This window comes from Procambarus clarkii, chromosome 68, assembly GCF_040958095.1.
Source record: "Procambarus clarkii isolate CNS0578487 chromosome 68, FALCON_Pclarkii_2.0, whole genome shotgun sequence".
NCBI classification, from domain to species: Eukaryota; Metazoa; Arthropoda; class Malacostraca; order Decapoda; family Cambaridae; genus Procambarus; species Procambarus clarkii.
In genome coordinates this window covers 15,064,062-15,089,860 of record NC_091217.1, presented here as the reverse complement: position 1 = coordinate 15,089,860, position 25,799 = coordinate 15,064,062, and the positions used below count along the sequence as shown (strand labels likewise).

Below are 25,799 nucleotides of genomic sequence, written 5' to 3'. Positions count from 1 at the left end.
TCCCCACTCCCCTCTGGGATTGCTGGGTTGGAGGCTGAGGTTCCCTGGCTCCCTTCCCTCTCCTTGCACCTTTTCCTTGCATCTGCTGCCCTTACTATCTCGTCTCTGGTCATGTCCCTCTGAACATATACCTCTTTGTAGTTCCTTGCATACCTCAGTTTGCTCTTCTTTACTAGGATGTCCTCTTTGATGTCCTCGCTCTTGAATACTACCTTGATCAATCTCTTTTTGTCTCTGTTGTACTGGCCAATCTGGAAAAACTGTTCTATGTCTCGTTCAGCCCCTTCCATTCCTATCTCCTTCAATATCCCTGCCACTGCAGCTTTGTCTTTAATCCTCCATTCCTCCCTTGTGGAACCCTCTTGTTCCTTCACACCTGTCACTACTACAGCTCTTTTCCTTTCCATTAGCTGGCATGTGCATCTAGCTGCCTCCTGTGAGGGTGTTTCATTAGAAGTGACAAAGAGAATACTTAAATAAATATCTAATGAAGATATCACAGACCTAACAAATTCACATAGACCTGAAAGTTGTAGCATTAAATATTATGATAGATATCGTGAGGAGACATTCACATACGGGACTAATAGAACAAGAACCCGGCAATGTGATGTTATAGTGGCCAGAATACGCCAGGGATATAGACGTATTTGGCAGCTTTCTCAAAACCCAAATGCCGAGTACACAATGTGTCAACTTTGTGAAAGAGAAAACATGCACTCTCTTGAACATTAGATTGTAGAATGTCCCATACTGACTGACTTTCGTCCTCCTGGGCTAAGGTATGCTGAACTGTGTAATTACTATATGAGTACTGGAACACTTGATGATATATTGGACTTGTACCCAAGATTGACCATGTAATGTATCAGTTATACAATATATGTATGTGATGTAACTATATAACCTGAACTTGTAAAAGCACCTTAATCACCTTCAGTGATTAAGTGCTCAATTGCACAGTAGTTTCTCTATCAGTTATCTCACCCTGTCAGAGTAAAAGAGACAAATGTATGTGTGTGTATATATGTATATGAACGTATATGTATGTGTGTATGTATATGTATGTGTATAAAGAATATATGGAAGCTGATCAGAATTACATTTCACCTTTGTAAATGCACATTAATGACACTATGTAAAAGACACATCGAACATTTTGTGTAGAGCATACGTAAATCTGTGTATCTATGAATTTACGTATGTAGGTTAGCTTAGCATTTTAAAAGCACCGAATCACCTTCTGTGGTTGATTGTTCAATAAACCCATGAACTGTATGTTTAACACATCTCTAACCCTGTCCATGGAGAACAGAAGAAAAGGTATATATGCTGATAGCACTGTAAATGTGTGGCCACGTCTGTGGTAGAAAATAATAATAATAGTAATAATAAATTCTCTTTCTTCTTCTTCAAAAACTTTTTTTCTTTCTTCAAAAACTTCTTTTCTCAAAAAACTTCTTTTCTTTCTTCTTTTTGACAGTAGGTGCAATTTGCATGAAGGGTTTGTCCTCCTGATAACTGCACCAGTGCAGATGTTGGTAGACGCGTTTATGTTGAGGATGATCAGAGTTTCAAAGATACTTGTTGCGTTGTGCTGTAGATAGAGGAGCGGCGACTAAAACAGAGGTGTGTGTTAGAGGGAGACTTGCCGCACCGTAGGGCGGTGTGTTGTGTTTATGGCGTCAGCTGATCCACGGTGTTGCGACGAAGCAGTTGTTTTCTGTGTTTGGCTGTTGGTGGCGCCAGGTATAAATGTGGCGCGGGTCAGATGTGACCCAATTTGTTGGTCGACTGCAGATATTTAGCCAGTGCCTTAACTATTTGTTATTTTTCCTGTAACGAGTGGTCACCGCCTTCTAATATATGCTCGATGGTGAAGGGTATTTTAAGCACGATAAATACTTGTCTGAAGTTTACTCTGGCACTATGATGTCGGAAACAGTGCAGGAGATAGTGTTCGACTGTTTCAGGCATCTGACAGTGAATGCAGAGTTCACTGATGTCTGTTCTGTACTTAGAGCTGTGTGCTGGTAGTTTGGAGTGTCCCAGCCTTAATCTGGTCATCGTTACATCAATTTCTCTGCTTTTATATCGGACATGTTTCCAAGTATCCCATTTCTTTTGATGGACCCATAGTGCAAAGGTGAGCATGACGTTTTCCAGTTTGTTGCAAAATTTTGGGAGATAGTATCTTTGAAGTCTCCTTTACGTGCAACATGGAAAATTGGATGATGGGTAATGTGAGGCGTGTTGTGCATCGCTTTGGCTAGTTGGTCTACAAGTTCATTATGGAGAATACCACAATGCGCTGGGACCCATTGGATAGAGGTGTCATAACCGTTCAATTGATGTTTATGAAGAAGTTGAAGGCATGGGTAGACAATCTCCTTGCACGTTTTTGAAGAGTATGTAATTGCTTGAATCACGCTCTTGGAGTCACTACAGATTGTATATATCCCAACTGGTAATGTTGTGATTATTTGGAGAGCTTGATATAAGGCATATAATTCCGCCGTGAAAATAGATAGTTGGTTTGGTAACCGCCATCCCTGCTTGAGATGGTATTCCGGTATCCATACAGCGCTAGTGACCGAGGGTACGTTGTTTATGATGATGCGAGACCCATCTGTATAAATTACTGTAGTATTTGGGTAGCAATTTTCCATTGTTGAGGTAAAGACTGAGGCTATGGCTGAATTTGGTGCAGATTTTGGAATGTTGTCTTCGAGTTGTATTGATGTATTAGGAGTTGTATAAAGCCAAGGTGGAATAGGGGGATCAGTAAATTGGGTTTCCGAGTTTTGGAGTAGAGAGAGGTCTATATTGAGGTTATTTGTAGCCCGTGTGAGGAAAGGTTGCGAGTGAATGGCTCGGAAGCGGGGGTTATGTGGGTTAACTGTTAGGTTAATTTTTGATCTGTATGGGTGTGTCTGGTGAGCACTGGTACAGAGTGACAGATAGTTGGCACACATAATGTCTCGTCTGGCGGCTAAGCTTGTGAGGCCCGTTTCCCCGTAGAGTCAGAGGGTAGGAGTGGAACGCATTGCGCCACATATAAGTCGCATGGCATTGTTTTGTATGACCTCGAGGCTCTGTAGGTTAGTAGGCGCAGCCGACGCATATGCTAGGCAACAATAGTCTAGTTGGCTGCGAATGTAGGTTGTATAGAAACGGAGCAAGATTTTATGGTGTTCTCCCCAAGTGGTGCCAGTGAGGGCTTTAAGTATGGCGAGTTGGGGTTGTGTCGTCTGTTTGAGATGTTGAATGTGTACCTTCCAGGTAAGTAAGGGGGAGTCTAAGGTCATGCCAAAGTATTTATGTTTTCGTACGTGTTGGATGGGAGTGTTGTGTACTGTGAGGGTGGGTAGATGAAGTAGTCTTTTTTTTAATGAAAATCTGATAACAGGTTTTGGTAGTACTAACTTGAAGGCCCCATCGTTGTGTCCAATCTATGAGTGGTCAAGTGCTGGTTTGCATTGTTGAGGACTGTATTCAGGTAGGAACAGTGTCTGAATAATACAATATTAAGTCGTCGGCAGTACGCCGAGAGGTGAACAGGATCGGGTGTTAGGCAAATCTGCTAAGAATGCAGTGAATAGGGTTGGGCTTAGTATGTAGCCTTGTGGGACACCCGTTTGTATTAGAATACCATCGGAAAACTCGCCTTGTATAAAGACTTTAGAGGTCCTGTTCGTACGATAGGACTGTAACCATAGAAGTAATCTTCCCCATACGCCTAAACGTGCAAGCTTTGCCAAGAGGCAAGTATGAGGAATGCTATCAAAAACTCCTTTGAGGTCTAGTTAGAGAACAAGACAAAATTTACTGCTTCTGAGAGAGGTGCGGATTTCATGTTCAAGGCAAAGTATTTGATCAAGCGTGAAGCATTGTGGTCGAAATCCAGCTTGGAGTGACGCTATAATATCATTATACTCAAGGTACCATTGGATGCGAGTATGTACTAGCCTTTCCATGACTTTACTAAGGCATGATTGTAGGGAGATAGGTCTGTATGACGCAGGTTGGGATGGGTCTTTCCCTGGTTTAAGGAAAGGAAGAATAATACTGGTTTGCGAGGGAAGGAATATGTCCTGTGAGTGCCAGCATAGGTTGTAAAAGGTTTAGAAGAGTGCAATGTGCAGTTGATGGAAGATATTTGATGAGTTCATATGGAATTCTATCCTCTCCAGTTGCTTTGCCAATAGGTAAGTGATTTAAGGACTAGTCGTAGCTCGCTTAAGGTGTACATGTTGTCGACGCCGAGCATGGGCAGCGATATGGCACAGTCAATTTCTTGTCTGAGGGAGAGTTCTTGGGCATGAAGGAATGGTGTTGAGAGGGTAACTTTAAGGCATTCAGCAAGAACGTTTGCACGCTCTTGAGGCGTTTGACAAAGTGAACCGTTGATCATCAGGGGGAACGAAGGGAATGTTGGGCGACCTTTAATGCTGTTAAATGTAGCCCAGACTTTTGAGTGTGGCAAGGTGGGTTTGAGGCTATCACAGAATGTTGCCCACGATGCTCGCTTTGCTGAGAGTATGGTTTTTTTGGCCGGCTGTTGTGACCTGCCGGAGATTGACTCAGTTCTGTAGAGAGGGTTGACGTCTTTGTTTTTGGATGGCTCGTCGGTGTAAAGCGAATGTTCGTCCTTCTCTTATCTCTGGAACTTCTCCTTGCTCTAATGTGAAGACTTCCTGGAATTTTTTTACTGAGTTTCTTGCACACTTCTTTGTCGTTTGTAGTGAATCTGTCTGCCCCTATTCTCGGTTTCATTACCTGTTCTTTCACTGTTGTCTTTCTCCTGATGTGGCTTTGCAACAATTTGGGTTTGATCATAGCCTTGCTTGCTATGTCGTTTTCATATTGCCCTTCTGCCTTTCTTCTCACCCTGACGTATTCATTCCTGACTCTCTGGTAACCTTCTCTGCTCTCAAGTGTCCTGTTATTTCTATAGTTTCTCCGTGCTCTTTTACTTTGTTGCTTAGCTAGCTTACATCTCTTATTAAACCATGGGTTTCTCATCTGCAATTTCATTTTTTACCGTTTGGGCTGGGATAAACTTTTCTGCTGCCTCCTAATTGCACGTCTGTGAGATGTATTCCATCGGGTCTTGGGCAGTCTTTCCCCTTAGCTCTGATTCTCATGTTATATCCGTTAGGAATTTTCTTATCTCCTCAAATTTCCCTTGCGGAATGCTAGCCTTATGCTTTCAGTTCCCTTTCTCGAGTACTTTAGCCCTTCTTCGACCAGATACTCAAACGTCAGTAACACTGTGATCGCTCATTCCTACTGGGGCCTTCGAAGTCAATTTCCCTTATGTCGGAGTCATTCAGAGTGAAGACTAGGTCGAGTCTTGTTGGTTCATCATTTCCCCTCATTCTTGTGGGTTCCTGACATGCTGGCTTAAAAAAGTTTTTTGTTGCCTACCTCCAGAAGTTTAGTTCTTCACGTTTCTTCTCCTCCGTGCAGTTCATTGTTCTCCCAGTCTATCCTTCTGTGAATTGAAGTCCCCCATGATGAGCAGATAGGATCGATTTTTACAGGCAGCAGAGGCTGCCCTCTTAATTATGTTATTAATTGCCATGTTGTTTCTGTCATACTCTTGCCAGGGTCTTTTGTCATTTGGTGGAGGGTTATATATCACTACTACTACTACTAATACTCTTGGTCCTCCATTGTCATGGTGCCTGTTATGTAGTCTCTTAAACCCTTCACAGCCTGTGAAAACCATCTCCTTGAAACTCCATTCCTTTCTCATGAGTAGGTCCATTCCGCCTCCTCCCCTACCCTCCCTCTCTTTCCTTAATTACAGTGTAATCCTGGGGGAACACCTGCATTCGTTATGATTCCTGAGAGTTTTGTTTCCATGAGTCCAATTACATCTGGGCTTACTTCTTGTGCTCTTTCCCTAAGTTCATTCCCCTTGCTTGTAATCCCATCTATGTTCGAGTACATCACCTTGAAGCTGACTCTTTTCTGCTCCATCCTCAGTGTCTATTGATTCCACTGGAGTAGGTAAACATGGAGGGTCTGGGACTGGGAGGGGAGGAAAGGGGGCCCCTGGTTGTGAGGGGGGGCTGAGGGTGTGTCCCACTGGTCTTGTCAAACTGGTCCTTTGTCACACTGGTCTTGTGTCACACTGGTCCTGTGTGACACTGGTCCTGTGTCACACTGGTCCTGTGTCACACTGGTTCTTTGTCACACTGGTCTTTTGTAGCACTGGTCCTGATTCACTCTGGTCCTGTGTCACACTGGTCCTGTGTCACACTGGTCCTGTGTCAAACTGGTCCTGTCTCACACTGGTCTTGTGTCACACTGGTTATACCTCAACAGAGGTGATTGGGCAGTGGTGTTCTGCCTGGTTCTCAGGTATGCTGGTGCTGCTTATAATGACCTCGTGAGCTCCTCGGTGGTCAAGAGACCGTTCGTGCCTGTTTCACCTCACAGAAAAGATTTTGGTCAGTTCAACAGGTGGCGAGACAGGTGGTTTCCCTATTACCAGTGACCAATTATGTGGCCTGTCCTAGAGGACTCTTCCTGCTGTCACTGAAACAGGGTGTAGGAGCAACATGTCTTCATAATGGTATGTTCACATGTGTTACTTCCTGATCCCTTAAAGGTACAGTAACCCACTCTGTAATCTAAGTACAGCATGTTCTGCTATCATTCGCACTCGTTTTTTAGTTATACAAATTTATTTTGAATTAATTATTGTGTGGGCGTGGGATCACTAACTGCTATGCATTAATTAGCTGCCGGGAAAAGTTTGAAATTTCAGTTGGGCAGCAGATTGTTGCCTCAGTGAAATCTTTCCTGTTGTAGGCTGTCTCATATCATAGTGGTAGAGATTGTGCCTCACGCTCGTGTAGTTAGTATTCTAGTCTCCTAGCGGTCAACAGAATGAGATGGTTATTTCCACGATAGTGTGGGTTGACATTATATATCATGTGGGCGTGGATCACTAATTGCTATGTACTTGGTAGCAAATGGTGAAGGTATAAAATTGCAGTTGGGCACCGGTTTGTTGTCTGAAATCTTTCATTTAGTGTTTATCTGATAGTACAGTTTTAGAACTTTTGCCTAACGCTAATTGGGTCGGTGGTTCGAATTTCCAAGTGGCCCAGCCAATAAAATATATATAAATCTATGATAATGAATTTGATAAATTTCCATATTCAACGAGTGTCACTATTATTTTAATGCATTCGTGATTTTGAGAGTGAGCTTCATTGTGCCAGCTTGTATGTGATAGTGCATATCTGAAAGTTGAGATTGTATGTTTACGTATTCATAAATGTATACGCTACACATTGTTGTGTATGGGGACCACTCTAACCACTTGCCATAATTGACAGGTATACCTTCGGACAAGCCGTCAAGGGCAACCTGTCACTAACTGTGGACAACAGCGAGAGCAATGACTGCAGAGCCAAAGTCACCGAGAATGTTACTGTGAGTATCAGCGAGACATTTTTATACGAAATGTTGTAATTAATAGGAAAGTCCTACTCCAATTATTATATTCCTGCAACACTGTCACTGTCACTATAGCGGTTACTGTACCTCTAATGCCACTATAGCTACTACTGTACCTGTACTCCTAAAACAGCAATTACTGTACCTCTAATGCCACTACAGCTGCTACTGTACCTGTACTCCTAAAACAGCAATTACTGTACCTCTAATGCCACTACAGCTACTACTGTACCTGTACTCCTAAAACAGCTATTACTGTACCTCTAATGCCACTACAGCTACTACTGAACCTGTACTCCTAAAACAGCAATTACTGTACCTCTAATGCCACTACAGCTACTACTGAACCTGTACTCCTAAAACAGCTATTACTGTACCTCTAATGCCATTACAACTACTACTGTACCTCTACTGCCACTACAACTCCTACTGTACCTCTACTGCCGCTACAACTAAAACTATTTCTTCTACTGCTACTACTGTTGCTACCACTCCTACTTTGCTGCTGCTACTCTTACCACTGCTACTACAACTCTGGCTACAGTAGCTGCTGCTACTTCCACAATTGCTACTATTCCTACTACAGTAGCTAGGGCTGCTACTACTGTTGCTACTATTCCTACTACAGCAGCTGCTGCTGCTGCTGCTACCACTGTTGCTATCACTTCTGCTATAGCAGCAGCTGCTGCTACTACAGCTACAACTACTACTTAGCTATTTCCACTTCTTTTACCAATACCAACTTCACCTTCACTATAGCAATGTCACTCACGTGTGGTTGTCATGGTGACGGCTTCCATGTGTGGTTGTCATGGAGACGGCTTCCATGTGTGGTTGTCATGGTGACGCATCTCATGTGTGGTGTGTGCTCTTATGAGTACAAAAGTACTCTGTATTTGTTGACATCAAAAGAGAGTTCGATGAAACACAAGGGACTGGGATCCTACGTGTGCTTGCATGTATTGCTGTCACGGGGAGAGCTCATGAAATGGACTGAAGACTACCTCACAGGGACGAGAACCGAGGTCTGATTCAAGGCAGCCAGTCTCTACAATAAATATGGAACTTGAGACCCTTAAAGGAGGAGTGTTAAGCCCACACTGTTCAACATCCTCATGAATGCCATTGCAAGTGTTGAATTTCCGGAAGGAACACAACAAGTGGGATATGCAGATGATGTCCTAATACAAGCTTTCACCTTTGAAAAAAAATTTAACTGTTCGTTCAGCTCCTTGGAAGAAAGTGTGTGGAACTCGGTTTCACTCCCTCCATAAACAAAACAAAATTATGCACTCACCTCAAGCGGGGAGAAAACGAAAGACTGCCATCAAATCGTGAAACATTTGAGTGGGTTGACCACTATCAGTATCTTGGGATCACTGTCGGTTTTAACAAGAGAAAGAAAGAGGAGTTCCATTAACCTATAGAAATCATGTATAAGTCGACTCATGGCACTGAAAGCTATAGCCTGGACTGGGCATGGAACCTTTATTGCCGTGCTTAAAATGATGTACACAGCCTATGTAGGCTTCGTCATAGACTATGTTGCACTAGTCTTGGGCACTTACTCCCAAAGCTATATGAAAAGACTTGAAAGATGAGAATCATTCTTGGAGTACCAAGAACTGTCAGAACATCTAATTTACGAGAGGAGCTGTCTCTTTTCCAGCATTAAACACAGGGTTAAGGAACTGAATGTGGCGCTTGCAATTGAGATAGCCAGACACCCACTACAATGATATTGCCAAGACAAAACTGAGTTCTTTGCTTCTTATAGGAAGAAACAGGAAAAGCAAAAAAATACATCAGAGATCAGTCTACTACCTCCAAGAACTTCACCTGCTTGAAGTGAGTTTCTTGAAGCAAGCACGTGATCTTATTGCTAGAGGGAATGTAACCTCCCTGGGATCATATTCCAGCAGCTTCAATTGCAAATTACTTACAACTGCATTTGAAACAATTCCATGCAACTTGCAGTTGCAAATATATATTATTATTAATATTTAAAATTAATAAAATTGTATATTTATATTATATATCGGAGGGTGGAAATTGTACACAGGGTGTAGCCTTTTGTCTTTATTGCAGAGCGGCGGGCGGCACACTGTAGGCCGGGTACTTTATTAAGGCACCGGCTCCACTCCTCGCCGGGCAGCCAAGTCACCCCCACCCCGTCAACACCCCTCCCTCCCTCCTCCCTGGTGCCATCCTTAGCCCCCCACTCCCCAGTGCACACGGTGAGCAGGGGAGGGGGTGGCCTGGTCCCCCATCACCCTTCACCCGGCGCAATGTTAGGTTCAACACTTACATGCTCGCCACGACTTCTTTTATTCTCCACTCTTTGTACTCGTGTATACACCCTCATCATGCATACTCTCTGTATGCATGTATATGCTTTTATCATGCATACTGTTGGTACGCATATGTATATACTTTCATCATGCTAGTATACACTTTCATCATGCATACTCTTCCCATGTTTCTGTATGCATGTAGCTTGTGTCATCATTTACACATGTAATGTAATGTTAGACACTAATGTAAGTGGTAATTATTGTTAATTAGTAATAGTTATTTAGGATTAACGGTACATAGGCGATATGCATCCTTCATTATTATTGTTAAGTGTACCACTTATAGTTCTGGGATGATTTCTCGAACACTGAATACTTTATTTACGTACTCTGTTCGGGTGCGTGTGCCCCTATTTACGTATAATGTGTATCCAAGAATAGTTTTAAGGTCACTTAACAAGTATCCCTGCACATGCACACCATAGGCTGCAACTCGCAATTGCAGTATACTAGCAACTGCGAAGCTAAAAAAACAGCTTCACTTGCAAATTCACTAGCATCTGCAGATGCAACATTTCCATGCAACTCGCAGTTACAAATTCTAGCAACTTCAGTTGCAGCTTACAAGCAACTGCGAAGCTGCAAAACAATCCACCAGCTTCACTTGCAAATTACTAGTAACTGCAGTTGCAACAATTCCATGCAACTTGCAGTTGCAAATATATTATTATTAGTATTTAAAATTAATAAAATTTTATATCGCCTATGGTTTTTATCTCACCCGACGCACAAAAATAGGTAGTATGGGCCCGGGAGAGGAGTTGTAGATATTATATACTGACACATTATACAGCAATGTCTCTCTCTCTCTCTCTCTCTGCAGATCTCTGGGTGTAGAGAAGTGGAGTTAACATCGGCACAGATGAAGATCATCGACTGCAATGTGTACAGTCTGAAGGCTTCAGCCGTGGTGACTGAGGAAGGTACAGGAGTTGAAATTACACACGACGCCTCTGTCTCGATCTCTCGTACTGCCATCAAATTTAAAACTATTTACGAAGACACTTATATGAAGCCAAATCTTCCTTACACCCTCAAGGTTTGTTGACATCACCCTGTAAAAATTAATTGCTGCACAACAGATACTACATGTGCATATTAAATTTAATTTAGTAATGCACATTTTTCTTGTAATTATATATATATATATATATATATATATATATATATATATATATATATATATATATATATATATATATATATATATATATATATAACTGAAAACTCACACCCCAGAAGTGACTCGAATCCATACTGCCAGGAGCAACGCAACTGGTATGTACAGGGACGCCTTAATCCTGTACATACCAGTTGCGTTGCTCCTGGCTGTATGGGTTCGAGTCACTTCTGGGGTGTGAGTTTTCAGTTGCATATAGTCCTGGGGACCATTCAGGCTTGTTCGCATATATATATATATATATATATATATATATATATATATATATATATATATATATATATATATATATATATATATATATATATTTATTTATTTATATTTAGGGGTACCACCACTGGTTTAATTAAAGGGACCCACATCCTCGAAGAAGAAAATCTCCGTGGTGTAGTGGTAAGACACTCGCCTGGCGTTCCGCGAGCGCTGTGTCATGGGTTCGTATCCTGGCCGGGGAGGATTTACTGGGCGCAAATCCTTAACTGTAGCCTCTGTTTAACGCAACAGTAAAATGTGTACTTGGATGAAAAAACGATTCTTCGCGGCAGGGGATCGTATTCCAGGGACTTGCCCGAAACGCTACGCGTACTAGTGGCTGTACAAGAATGTAACAACTCTCGTATATATCTCAAAAAAAAAAAAAAAAAATAGTGTTGACCCACATCCTCGAAGAAGAAAATAAATAGTGTTCAGAGACGACCTTGTGGATTCTCACTGAATACTTTAATCTTTTCCTCTCCTACCATCCCTATTATTTTTTTTTATATGATTATAATGCAATGCTACAGTTTACAGAAAACACACACTTATATAACAATATAACAATATACCAATCAGTGTTCGAAGACCTCGTCCAGCTCCTCGGGGGTCGGGTGCGTACCCAAGATACAGCACGCATTTCCCCTCTGAACAGCGACACTGAGGCGCTGGAACATAAAACTGGCCGCTCTTGGGTCTCTAGTCTTCCCAATGAGTTCCCCGCCCAGCTCCTTCAAGAACTTAAGTGCACATTTACCCCAGGCGCCCAGAGTCTCAGAGCCTATTGGCACGAACCTGTAACAACGTTCTAGGTCCCTGTACTTGTTAGTTTTCTGGGTCTCCCTGAAGGTGGCCGCCCCGCTTCCCTCAGCTGCGCTGTAAGGTAGATAGGTATCAACCAATGTGGATGCACACGTGTAGTCCCACACGACCTGTTTACCTTCCCTCCACGGCTGCAGGGTGACTCCATCTGGGCGTTTTTGGCTGTTGTCAGGCCTGCACAACTGAGGTTCCCTTTGTGCTGGGCACCCAGCTGAAGCCAAACTTCTCTTGATGATGTCATTGACTGCTTCATGTCTGGCAATCTTTCCCTGTGTCTTACGACAGATGAGACCATGGCTGCCGTATTGGTCTGCCCGTGCATGGCCACAAATACACCGGTGCTCGGTGGAGATAGGGGCGGCAAGGCACAGAGCAACACCAATACTTAGGGTCCGATGGTCCAGGCGGGTGCCCAAGGCGGAATTAGGGACTGCCAACAGGAAGTCCCCGGCATGGGGCACTTGCACAGCTAGAAGACGTGCTTTGTCCTTCCTGGAAGCTGCCTCCAGCAATGATGTGGCGATGTTCTCCACTATGGGGCTATCCCATTTGGACTGTTTGCAGTCATTTGGAAAAGTCGGTCGAGGATGAGAGTTGACAAGAGTGTCCCACTGACCGGCTCCTTCTGCGAATTTGGGATCATGAATCCCAATGGAGTCTCTTAGGTGTTTCGGTAGTATTTCCTTAACTAATTCACCTGTTGCTCTGGTCGAGGATAAGAATGCCGGCAATGCTAACTGTGTCGCCTTGCGAATTACCTATCCCCCCGAGTCTAACTGGAAGCGTTGCTTGGTCCCATTGGTCATCTTGCAGGGAGAGGTTTAACACTTTCACGGTTATTGACCTTAGGAGTGTGTCATATTCTGTTAATTTTGGGCTGTAGAAGGAGGGAGCACACCTTAGGAAATAGGTCAGTCGGGGCAAAGCCAGGCACCTTGTGAGAAGGTACAAAGCATCGTGGGCGTCCAAATCCCCTATTCTTCCCTCCATCCTCCTCAGGTCGTTCAGCTTTTCTTCGAGGACTACCTCAATGGCGCTCCAGCCCAGAGGTGCCCCTAACAGCACACTGTCGGTGGGAGCGATCACTGGGGCTCCTGGCAATATGATTCGCACTGCATCTATCGGTTGGTTGGCTAGATGAGATGATTTCACACTTTAATGGGTTTAGGGTGAGTCCTAACTCCTCTCCCTTAGATTTCACCATATGTCGAACCTAGTAGCCAGAACTCACTTCTCAGCCTACTATGCAAGGCCCAATTTGCCTAATAAGTCAAGTTTTCATGAATTAATTGCTTTTCGACTACCTAACCTAACCTAACCTAACCTAACTTAACTTTTTCGGCTACCTAACTTAACCTATAAAGATAGGTTAGGTTAGGTTAGGTTAGGTAGGGTTGGTTAGGTTCGGTCATATATCTACGTTAATTTTAACTCCAATAAAAAAAAATTGACCTCATACATAATGAAATGGGTAGCTTTATCATTTCATAAGAAAAAAATTAGAGAAAATATATATAATTCAGGAAAACTTGGCTTATTAGGCAAATCGGGCCTTGCATTGCAGGCCGAGTACGACGTTCTGGCTACTAGGTGCAACATATATATATATATATATATATATATATATATAATTCACCATTGTGCAGAGTGATATACAAGAAAATTATACCAGTGTTTAAGTGTCACCCTGACCCCCCCACAAGCTGAGCGATGCCCGGTCAGCCCCAACCTCCTCCCCGCCCGCCGGCCTCGCCGCACCACAGTACCTGCCATCCCACCACCCAGCCCACCCTGCGCCTGGGTGTCTCCCACCCACCTATTCACCGCCCACACAGTGTTTGTGGCAGGGATGTGCTACCCTCCATGCACCCAGATATGACACAGGTCACAGCAGGCATTCAGGTTCCTCCCAAAAGGGAGGGAGACACAAGTACTCATAGAAGTGGCGAGTGTGAGGGACAGCTAGCCACCCCTCCTGCCACCACCCGTGTCCACCCCTGCCGTCACCACCCCTGTCATCCATCCCACGCCGGCCGCCCAGGGGATGGAGGGGACTCCACCAACTAACCAGGAACCCCTCAGCCAAGAACAGGGTCCTGGGAACAGTGCACCCAGACGTGCAACCAGAGGACCCAGACTCAGAGGATCGTGTCGGATGTGTGACGAATCACACAGCCTTAGAAACGATGGAACCCTACGTCAACACAACAACTGTGAGGGTTCATGGACGGCACCTGTAGAGAGGCCCACAGGTCCCCCCGGCACCCCCACACATTACAGCAAACTTCATGTCATCAGATGACCTCCTGGGAGCCATAAAAGCATCCACCACCAGAACTCTTCCCCACATTCCTAAAGCAGCGCACCCATTTGCAGCAGGGAAATATACAGATCTTCTAAGGAAAGTAAATGAACGGTCTGCAAAACTTAATGCCGCGGCCACCATCAAAGCATGGCATAATTTGCTCCTGTTTGGCAATATTTGCTTAGGCGTACCTGCAAGAGGAGGCAAGTCACTAGCCTCATCAGTCACTAGGGCAATAAATAATTTCCCCAGAGCTGACAACTTGATCCCCATCCCTCCTCAACGCAAAAACCCTCGTGGCAGACCCAAGAGTTCCAATGACAATTTTAAACTAGGAACACAAGTGACCAAAAAAATTGAAGAGGACAACAAAGTAGGGGCAATTAGGTTACTTACCAGCGAAGAAACAATCGCCCTTAGAAATACAGCAACTGCCGACTCACTGAGAGAGAAGCACCCTCCCAGAGTACCATGGGAGCCCACTGCTCGGGACACAAATGTCCCAGACATGGGACCTCTATTCCTCCAAGCGTCAGAGGTATACAAAGCCATCATGTCATTTCCGCCAGGCTCGGCAGGGGGATACACTGGAGTAAGACCTCAGCACCTCAAGGAGATGGTAAACCCAGTTCTCGGAGAAGTTGCCGAGACACTATTGTCAGAGGTCACGAAGTTTGTCAACGACTGCCTCTCTGGGTTGATCCCAGATACAATTAAACCCTCTTTCTTTGGAGCATCCCTTTGTGCCCTCAAGAAGAAAGATGGTGGAGTCAGACCCATTCCCGTGGGTAACACACTTCGGTACCTTGTTGCTAGGGCAGCTGTCAGAAAAATTAGCATAGATGCTGCGACGATGCTTCGACCCCATCAACTAGGTTTTGGTGTCCCCCATGGCTGTGAAGCAGCAGCTCATGCAGCACGAGCCTATATCAAGCACCTCCCAGAAAATAAGGCATTAATTAAATTAGACTTTAAAAATGCCTTCAACCAGGTAAAAAGGGATGTGGTACTGGAAGCAGTTCGAACAAGCTTTCCTTCTCTACTCCCCTTCGTCTCAGCAGGGTACAGTAGGGAATCGACGCTGCTGTTTGGGGAACATGAAGTTGTTTCTGCAGAAGGTGTCCAGCAGGGAGACCCACTTGCCCCTTTTCTTTTTTGCATGGCTGTTAAAGAGATCACAAGCAGGTTGACCAGCGAACTCAACATCTGGTTCCTGGACGATGGCATCCTGGCAGGGGCACAGGAGTCCCTGCTAGAAGATCTACAGCTGGTGAAATCTAAGGGAGAGGAGTTAGGACTCACCCTAAACCCATTAAAGTGTGAAATCATTTCATCAAGCCAACCAACCATAGATGCAGTGCGAATCATATTGCCAGGAGCCCAAGTGATCGCTCCCACCGACAGTGTGCTTCTAGGGGCACCTCTGGGCTCAAGCGCCATTGAGGGAGTCCTCGAAGAAAAGCTGAACGACCTGAGGAGGATGGAGGGAAGAATAGGGGATTTGGACGCCCACGATGCTTTGTACCTTCTCACAAGGTGCCTGGCTTTGCCCAGACTGACCTATTTCCTAAGGTGTGCTTCCTCCTTCGACAGGCCAAAATTAACAGAATATGACACACTCCTAAGGTCAATAACCGTGAAAGTGTTAAACCTCTCCCTGCAAGATGACCAATGGGACCAAGCAACGCTTCCAGTTAGACTCGGAGGGATAGGTATTTGCAAGGCGACACAGTTAGCATTGCCAGCATTCTTATCCTCGACCTGAGCAACAGGTGAATTAGTTAAGGAAATACTACCGAAACACCTAAGAGACTCCATTGGGATTCATGATCCCAAATTCGCAGAAGGAGCCGGTCAGTGGGACACTCTTGTCAACTCTCATCCTCGACCGACTTTTCCAAATGACTGCAAACAGTCCAAATGGGATAGCCCCATAGTGGAGAACATCGCCACATCATTGCTGGAGGCAGCTTCCAGGAAGGACAAAGCACGTCTTCTAGCTGTGCAAGTGCCCCATGCCGGGGACTTCCTGTTGGCAGTCCCTAATTCCGCCTTGGGCACCCGCCTGGACCATCGGACCCTAAGTATTGGTGTTGCTCTGTGCCTTGCCGCCCCTATCTCCACCGAGCACCGGTGTATTTGTGGCCATGCACGGGCAGACCAATACGGCAGCCATGGTCTCATCTGTCGTAAGACACAGGGAAAGATTGCCAGACATGAAGCAGTCAATGACATCATCAAGAGAAGTTTGGCTTCAGCTGGGTGCCCAGCACAAAGGGAACCTCAGTTGTGCAGGCCTGACAACAGCCAAAAACGCCCAGATGGAGTCACCCTGCAGCCGTGGAGGGAAGGTAAACAGGTCGTGTGGGACTACACGTGTGCATCCACATTGGTTGATACCTATCTACCTTACAGCGCAGCTGAGGGAAGCGGGGCGGCCACCTTCAGGGAGACCCAGAAAACTAACAAGTACAGGGACCTAGAACGTTGTTACAGGTTCGTGCCAATAGGCTCTGAGACTCTGGGCGCCTGGGGTAAATGTGCACTTAAGTTCTTGAAGGAGCTGGGCGGGGAACTCATTGGGAAGACTAGAGACCCAAGAGCGGCCAGTTTTATGTTCCAGCGCCTCAGTGTCGCTGTTCAGAGGGGAAATGCGTTCTGTATCTTGGGTACGCACCCGACCCCCGAGGAGCTGGACGAGGTCTTCGAACACTGATTGGTATATTGTTATATTGTTATATAAGTGTGTGTTTTCTGTAAACTGTAGCATTGCAATTATAATCATATAAAAAAAAATAATAGGGATGGTAGGAGAGGAAAAGATTAAAGTATTCAGTGAGAATCCACAAGGTCGTCTCTGAACACTATTTATTTTCTTCTTCGAGGATGTGGGTCCCTTTAATTAAACCAGTGGTGATACCTCTAAATAAATAAATAATATATATATATATATATATATATATATATATATATATATATATATATATATATATATATATATATATATATATATATATATATATATATATATATATATTATATTTAGGGGGGGGGATTTTTTCTTTGTGAGTATAGGTAACAGTATTTGCAATCTTCTTTTATCAGTGGTGGATGTCAGAATTGTTTATTATTTACTAGCATGTTCCTAGTGAGGGTTTTGTTATATACATTTTGCATATTGTTACTACGGGCACCAACATGTAGCTGACAGGTCAGTCTTCTTGACAGCTTGGTAGTGGTCATATTAATATAAGTAGATCGTAGGTGACCTCCTACTTCGGGGCATGTAATTTGGTATACTATGTGTGCACATCGGAGAGGGTTGTATTGTGTAATGGGGCTGTTCTTAAGTATTAAATCAGTAGCCTTTTTGCTTTTGTAGTAAATAATGAATTACTACCTGAACATCATGATTTTTTTTAAATCTGGAATTTTAGATTTAGAAACAAATGATTTTTTTCCAATCTGGAAAAAATTTGAAGTAAAACCAATAGCCCCAAACCAAGGATTGGAATTAATTATTTACTATAAAACTTAGAAACTTATTAGTTGGCTAAACAGGTAAACATCTTGACCAGAGACTCAAAAAATCTGTACATCAGTTTATGGATGGTTAAGAGGCGGGCCTAAAGCGATGAAGATCAACCCCCCACAAGCACAATTAAATGTGTAAAATTAGGTAAATAAACACTCACTCACCTGATAGATACTCTGTTGTGCCCATGCGTCTGTTTCCCACCTCTCTAAATCTCCCCTTCTCTCTATTCTCTCCCCAGTATAGCTTCACTTTCCCTCTCACCCCTCTCTCTTGATTCACATTTCTCCCCATTCCTTCTGGACTGGCATCTTGTTGATCGTAAGTTTATAACTGTCCCCTCTCACCCATGTGCGTTTGTCTATGTTGGAGACTTATGTTTGTTTTCACGGTCAACGTTTAGTCTTTGCGGTTTTGGGTGTTGTCTCTGGTTTTCTTAACCCTCCTGGCTGGTTCACTCTCCCATGGTGCCGTTTTGGGTCGAGTTCCTGCTTTTTGAGTCTTCTGGTTGGCCCACACTTTTGGTTGTCGTAGTGGTGAACTATACTGTGTCCTCGTGGAAAAGGTTTTGTTTCTCTGGTACCGGATCGGATCCTGGGATCTAGGATCAGATCCTCCATCTGCAGTCCTCGCAATCCTTCTGGAAAAACTATTCATCAAGCATATATAATTAATGATCATAGAAGCTAATCTCAATTATAATTTTCTTTTTTTTCATTTGATTGCCAAATGTTATAGTCATCTAGCATCTACAACATCTTGCAGGTGAGAGCCGATAATCCAGATGGTTCTCCAGCAGCTGGTATCCCCGTGGAGGTGTGTGCAGCTGGTCGGTGCAACATCATGACCACAGCGCCAGATGGTGTCTTCACAACAGTCTTACCTTCCTACAACACCAACAAGGTTTTAGTAAGTGTCGACTCTGTTCAGTTATATTATTCCAGCTGGTACTTGGCATTTGTGTGTTTCCTTATTTCTGTTTAGTTTTTAACAATTACAACAGTACTGGTGGCAACCGCTTCTAAACTTTAATCAATATGTATGTTCATATTATACCATTTTAAGGCAAAATACCTGTTTTTAATGTGAACAAAAATTAGTTTAAGGTTTTTCTTGCTTCCTCAAACAGGCAGCAATATCGAAAACAAAACTATTAACCAATGAGGGATTTCTATAGAGTTAGTGATTCATTTATCTAATAATAAAATAATCAAGAAATATAATTGGGATTTGTCAAAGCTAATTGCCCATATATAGGAATTAAATTGGAGTCAACACAAAAACACGAAACACTGAGCATAGTTCATGAGATAATGTGTCCCCAAGAGGAAAATGTTAATAAATTTAATACCATCACATTATATGTCATTCAGGTAGGTTGTTCATGAGATCCTTGGTTGCATTTTCAACACATGAAATGTTAAATTACTTTCCAGCAATAAATTGGGAATGTCACAATTATCGTTTACTCTTGTAAATGGAAAAGAGATCACTCATTGACTCTGGCTTATAAGCTTGTTGATTATCAGAGTGTTGCTCTTGGTATGCCAAGTAGCAACTTTTGCTCACATGTCACTAAATACTTGATTCCAACTAGAAGTGGACTTGCTTCGCTCTCCTCACACTAGTACGTCAAAATAAGTGAGATTTTCTCCTAATTGTCATGTTATCTTGAGGTTATCTTGAGATGATTTCGGGGGCTTAGCGTCCCTGCAGCCCGGTCCTCAACCAGGCCTCCTATTTGTTATATACCCCCAGGAAGCAGCCCATAGCAGTTGTCTAACTCCCAGGTACCTATTTACTGCTAGATAACAGAGCATCAGGGTGAAAGAAATTCTGCCCATTTGTTTCTGCCTCCATCAGGGATCGAACCCGGAACCTCAGGACTACAAATCCGAAGTGCTGTCCACTTAGCTCAGTCAATTTACTCAGTAAATTTACGGGGTAAATTGTGGGTACAACTCACAACTACCAAGTTGTGAGTTGCACAACTACTATGCCTGGGGACCACTCAGGCTTGTTTGCATTTGTGTTTCTCACGTGTGCCCCGAAGAATGAGGTGATTTGAAAAAAATATTATGCCCAAGATTACCATCAGAGCGCCGTCGGGATAGTGGGGTAAATTGCTTCGGCTACCATCATCTTCTGAACGGTCGTGATGGTAGAGTGGTGAAGGTGTCCTGTACGCCAGATGCATAGTGCTCCTGGCAGTATGAGTCACTTCTGGGGTGTGAGTTTTCGATTGCAAGTATGCCTGGGGACCATTTAGGCTTGTTTGCATATATATATATATATATATATATATATATATATATATATATATATATATATATATATATATATATATATATATATATGCATGCAAACAAGCCTGAACGGTCTCCAGGCATATATGCAACTGAAAACTCACACTCCAGAAGTGACTCGAACCTATACTGCCAGGAGCACTCTGCATCTGGCGTACAGGACACCTTAATCACTCGACCAACATGACCGGACAAAAGAGGATGGTAGCCGAGGCTAATTCCCCATCCACCCGCCGGAACTCTGATGGTAATGCTGGGCATGGTATTTTATCAAATCACCTCATTCTTTGGGGCACACGTGAGGAACACAAATGCAAACAAGCCTGAACGGTCTCCAGGCATATATGCAACTGAAAACTCACACCCCAGAAGTGACTCGAACCCATACTGCCAGGAGAAACGCAACTGGTATATACAAGACGCCTTTATCCGCTTGACCATCACGACCGGAAAAAAGGAAGTGATAGTTGAAGCTATTTGAACCACTTCCCCGCCGGCAATCGGATGGTAATCTTGGGCATAGGATTTTATCAAATCACCTCATTCTTTGGGGCACACGTGAGGAACACAGTGTGCCCCAAACACTTTTTTTAAACACTTTTAAAGCGTTCTGCTTTGTGTCTGGACACAAAGCAGAACGCTTTAAAAGAGACCAACGTCGTCTATGCCTTCAAATGCCCACTTGGGGACTGTAAGCTCCAAAAAACCCAGTATATAGGCAAGACAACAACATCTCTTTCTAGGCGTTTAACGATGCATAAGCAACAGGAACTCCATTAAGGAACATATAATCTCTTCCACAACCAAACCATCGCCAGAGAAATCCTAGTAAACAACACAGAAATCATCGATAGATACAGCGATAGCAGACGGCTTGACGTTTGCGAGGCACTGCACATTAAGAAGTCAACACCAGCAATCAACAGCCAATTAATGCACAACTATATTCTACCCACCGTCAAGACTCCGCTCCAATATAGAAGCATCAAGAAATATGGACCAATAGTCTTTCTACAATCACTTCCATTTCAATACCTATTGTTTCGTGTTCTGTCTTGTGTTGATGAAATTAATACCCTATTAAATACCACCTCCCACTCAAATGTAGATATAAACAAATCGGAGATATGTAAGTTCTATTCAGTTGTGTATGTGTAAAGTCTTTGAAAATGTAATAAGTTTTACGAAACGCGCTCAAGTGTCGCGTCAGACTAGAAATAAAAATGAATTTTGGAGAATTGATTTTTGAATTACCTCCAACAGTGAAAAGAAATGTACGAAAGATTGAGAAAATTCGTGTTAGAATTATTAATCTTACTTTTTCGGTCATATTTAATAATATATGTCTACAGGAAAGACTGCTAACCAAAATATACTAATATATATTTATATATATATATTGAGAAACCACAAGGTCTCTGAATACTTTTTATTTTCTTCTCCGAGGTTATAGGTCCCCACATTGGCACCAGAGGTGGTACCCTCACAAACTCCTATATATTTATATATATGAACCACCCCACCACCGGCACTCGGATAGTAATCTTGGGCATAGCATTTTACCAAATCACCTCATTCTTTGGGGCACACGTGAGGAACACAAATGCGAACAAGCCTGAATGGTCCCCAGGACAATATGCAACTGAAAACTCACACCCCAGAAGTGACTCGAACCCATACTCCCAGGAGCAACGCAACTGGTATGTACAAGACGCCTTAATCCACTTGACCATCACGACCGGACATGTCCGGTCGGGTTGGTCAAGTGGATTAAGGCGTCTTGTACATACCAGTTGCGTTGCTCCTGGGAGTATGGGTTCGAGTCACTTCTGGGGTGTGAGTTTTCAGTTATATATATATATATATATATATATATATATATATATATATATATATATATATATATATATATATATATATATATATATATATATATATATATGTCGTACCTAGTAGCCAGAACGTACTTTTCTGCCTACTATGCAAGGCCCGATTTGCCTAATAAGCCAAGTTTTCATGAATTAATGTTTTTTCGACTACCTAACCTACCTAACCTAACTTTTTCGGCTACCTAACCTAACCTAACCTATAAAGATAGGTTAGGTTAGGTTAGGTAGGGTTGGTTAAGTTCGGTCATATATCTACGTTAATTTTTACTCCAATAAAAAAAAATTGACCTCATACATAATGAAATGGGTAGCTTTATCATTTCATAAGAAAAAAAATAGAGAAAATATATTAATTCAGGAAAACTTGGCTTATTAGGCAAATCGGGCCTTGCATAGTAGGCTGAGAAGTGCGTTCTGGCTACTAGGTACGACATATATATATATATATATATATATATATATATATATATATATATATATATATATATATAGTGTGTGTGTGTGTGTGTGTGTATTTTGTGATGGAGCCCCCTCCTATTTCCCTCCAAATCCGGCTTTAGAGTCATATCAGCTTACCCTGCAGGTTACCTGAGATACAGGGAGACTTTTGATGAATGAGGCTACCGAAATTGTTACCAATTTATGGAGAAATGTGTAGTTTACGTTTGTAGGTAATGGGGGGGGAGGGAAGTCGCACCTTAAGTACAACAAAATGGCGGCCCCTGCCTACAAATCCTCCATTTTGTGGGCAACGCCAGCTGGCTGAGGTTACATGACGGGATTGACCAGTCAAAGCCCGCACCTGGGTCTGTGACGTCACACGGAGGCCTGGCTCATCGCCCTGCAGAGTGCTGGGCGCTCAGAGAGATTATGCAGTGCTCCGTTGAGAGTAGACGTGCGCTGGTTGCGCTCTCGAGTTCCGAGGTCCAGGAGCCTCATTCAGTGGAGTTACACAGTATAACAAGTTCATAGTGACTACCAAGGACTGCAGTACTTCGGGAAAGTACAAGGAAGCCGAGTTCCAGCGGTGTAAGAGCGCCGAGAGCTGTGAGCTGATAGTTTTGGAAGAGTCGAGGGAGTGGCTGCGGCAGGAGCAATATATTTGTTATCTGTTTTTGGAATAGATTCACAGAACAAAATTGAATCATCAACTTCCGGTGTTGACAAAGGCCCAAATCGGCCGAAACGTTCAACGGTCTTTTCAATTTCTCTGTGGATTTTCCGCATATAATATATAGTCACGCATATAATATATGTATGTTATATATTGTCACGCGTATAATATATATGTTATATATTGTCACGCGTATAATATATATGTTATATATTGTCACGCGTATAATATATATGTTATATATTGTCACGCGTATAATATATATATTATATATTGTAGGCGAAATGAGCCAAAAACGCGTTTAGCATTCATTCTCTATTTTTCACATATGGTTTTTCCGGATCAGTGTTTTGCTCTTCACTAGGAAATGCTACATATTTCTGTTTCAAATATAAGTCATCAAACCCATGATAATTAATACTGTTCAATAGATGCATAACAATAGTTGCTGCTTTCTGATTAGGTACTTCAATTAAATCTAAGAACATGAAATGGGTATTGCCATCATTATCACTTTCACATTTCAAGTAAACTATCAAGGTTGTTTTAATACTCAGGCTTGTTGATTCATCATGAGAACACAAATTTTGCTATTTTCTGCATGATATGCTGGCAAATTGTATTTTTTTCATTTTAATGGCTATGTGATTATCTCTGTGGCACTAATGTGGGAATGCAGCATTAGTGTCATTCCAGTGTCAATGCCATTTTGCTTTTGTAGTTCCAGTAAGCCAAAGTGATCAGAGTTTGGTCTGTCATTCTGAGCTAAATAATATGCAGAACGCAAAATTGAACAAGTTGTCTTTAGATGCGAAGCATTCATGACATCACACAGCTTTCCAATATTCATTAACTTGAAGTTATCTTGAGGTTATCTTGAGATGATTTCGGGGCTTTAGTGTCCCCGCGGCCCGGTTCTCGACCAGGCCTCCACCCCCAGAAAGCAGCCCGTGACAGCTGACTAGCACCCAGGTACCTATTTTACTGCTAGGTAACAGGGGAATAGGGTGAAAGAAACTCTGCGCATTGTTTCTCGCCAGTGCCCGGGATCGAACCCGGGACCACAGGATCACAAGTGCAGCGTGCTGTACGCTCGGCTCCCTAGCTACATTTAGCTACAACTAGATACATTTTCAACACGTAAAGCAGCAGTGTCAGCTTACGATAGTTTAAGATCAACAATTTTGTTTTCTGAGAGACTTAAAGCGTGTACTTCGATCTGCTCCATAATAGGATACTTGGTATATCTGCCCCTCATCTAATAGTCTTAACCCCTTAGAACTGAAAAGTATTAAATTGCCTATGTTTGCACATACTTTACACCCAAGTTTACGCCACTTTCACTCTTATCATTATCAGTCTCCTTTACATAATTATTCTTGCAATTCTCATTTTGTTTACGAATTAAGTAAGTCAACATTGTTTGCTTAGAAGCCATGATGTTTTTTTTTTTTGTAAGAACAAATGCATCTGTATTAGAGAGAAATCCAGGGACCACCAACCACCACTCTACTAATGCCACTGAAACACAGAAGCAGAGCTGCAAACTCAGTATTACATACCACGCTAGAACCCCCCGACCCCCGCCACCCCCTTTCCCCTCCCTAAAAAAAACTAAATAATGTAAAGTTGTGTGTAGCAGTTTTGTCATTTTACCTGCCTAGTGTTTAATACTAAAATATACTATTGTATGAATAAAGAATACCTGTCTAATGATCTACTGCTAAAGCCGTGAACATTATCCTGAATATTGGTATCCAAAGCGGTAGGTTGGCAACTGTCTCATACCGTTTGTCTGGCATAAATTGACAGGAAGCGTTCACCCTGCGTCGGGTATTATGTTTCCAGATTCCTACTACTACAATTCGTACTGTTTACTTTTTAAATATATACAAATTTAAATCTTGAATCTTTAAGAAACGAAGATATATCATAACATTATTAACTTATTAGTGATGTGATATTTACAAATATTTTCCAGTCATAATCATCCATCACCCACAAACCATCATCTCCCTTTCCCCTCATCCTCTCTACCTTTCCCTCATTTCATTCATCTACTTGCAAAGGTGCCGGAGAAGCGCTCCACTGAGCTCTGGCAGTACTGCACCTCTGCCTGTAAGTAAATGTGATTAACGATCAACATCTACTAAAATATGATTCCAGTATTTAATAATAGGATATTATATCACGAACTGCTTTTGCAATATAATTGTTGGTATCCAGGTGTTCCTGGTCAGTTTAAATTATAAACATACACAGTGTGGTCGCTGTTGAGCGAGCACGTATGCTAGTAGATGGTTGTGGTGAGGTGTAGCGTCCTGTCCGGTACCTCATAAATGACTTGCTTCTAGTATCACTGGACAAATCATCAGAGTCACTGTAATAGTTCTTCACATGGATATAAAAATCCAAGAGTGGTGGTGGCTTTATAAACCAAACTTGGAAAACTTGTTGAAGTAGATGCCAGATGAACTCAGCAGCCGGTGCGTACCTCGTGAGTATAATGGAGTCGTAAAGTTTATATTGGCATCTCCACCAGAGCCTCCAGCAGGAGCCC

At 42.8% G+C, this 25,799-nt stretch overlaps 1 protein-coding gene across 1 annotated transcript in view; it reads left to right on the top strand.

The window, feature by feature from the left end:
• The window catches only part of LOC123774736 (murinoglobulin-2), a 308,702-nt gene that overhangs the window by 111,391 nt on the left and 171,512 nt on the right, over nucleotides 1-25,799 (top strand). The window contains 3 exon segments of the mRNA XM_045769279.2: nucleotides 7,359-7,455; nucleotides 10,657-10,872; nucleotides 18,696-18,839. Of these exon segments, the coding sequence (XP_045625235.2) occupies nucleotides 7,359-7,455; nucleotides 10,657-10,872; nucleotides 18,696-18,839 (457 nt within the window).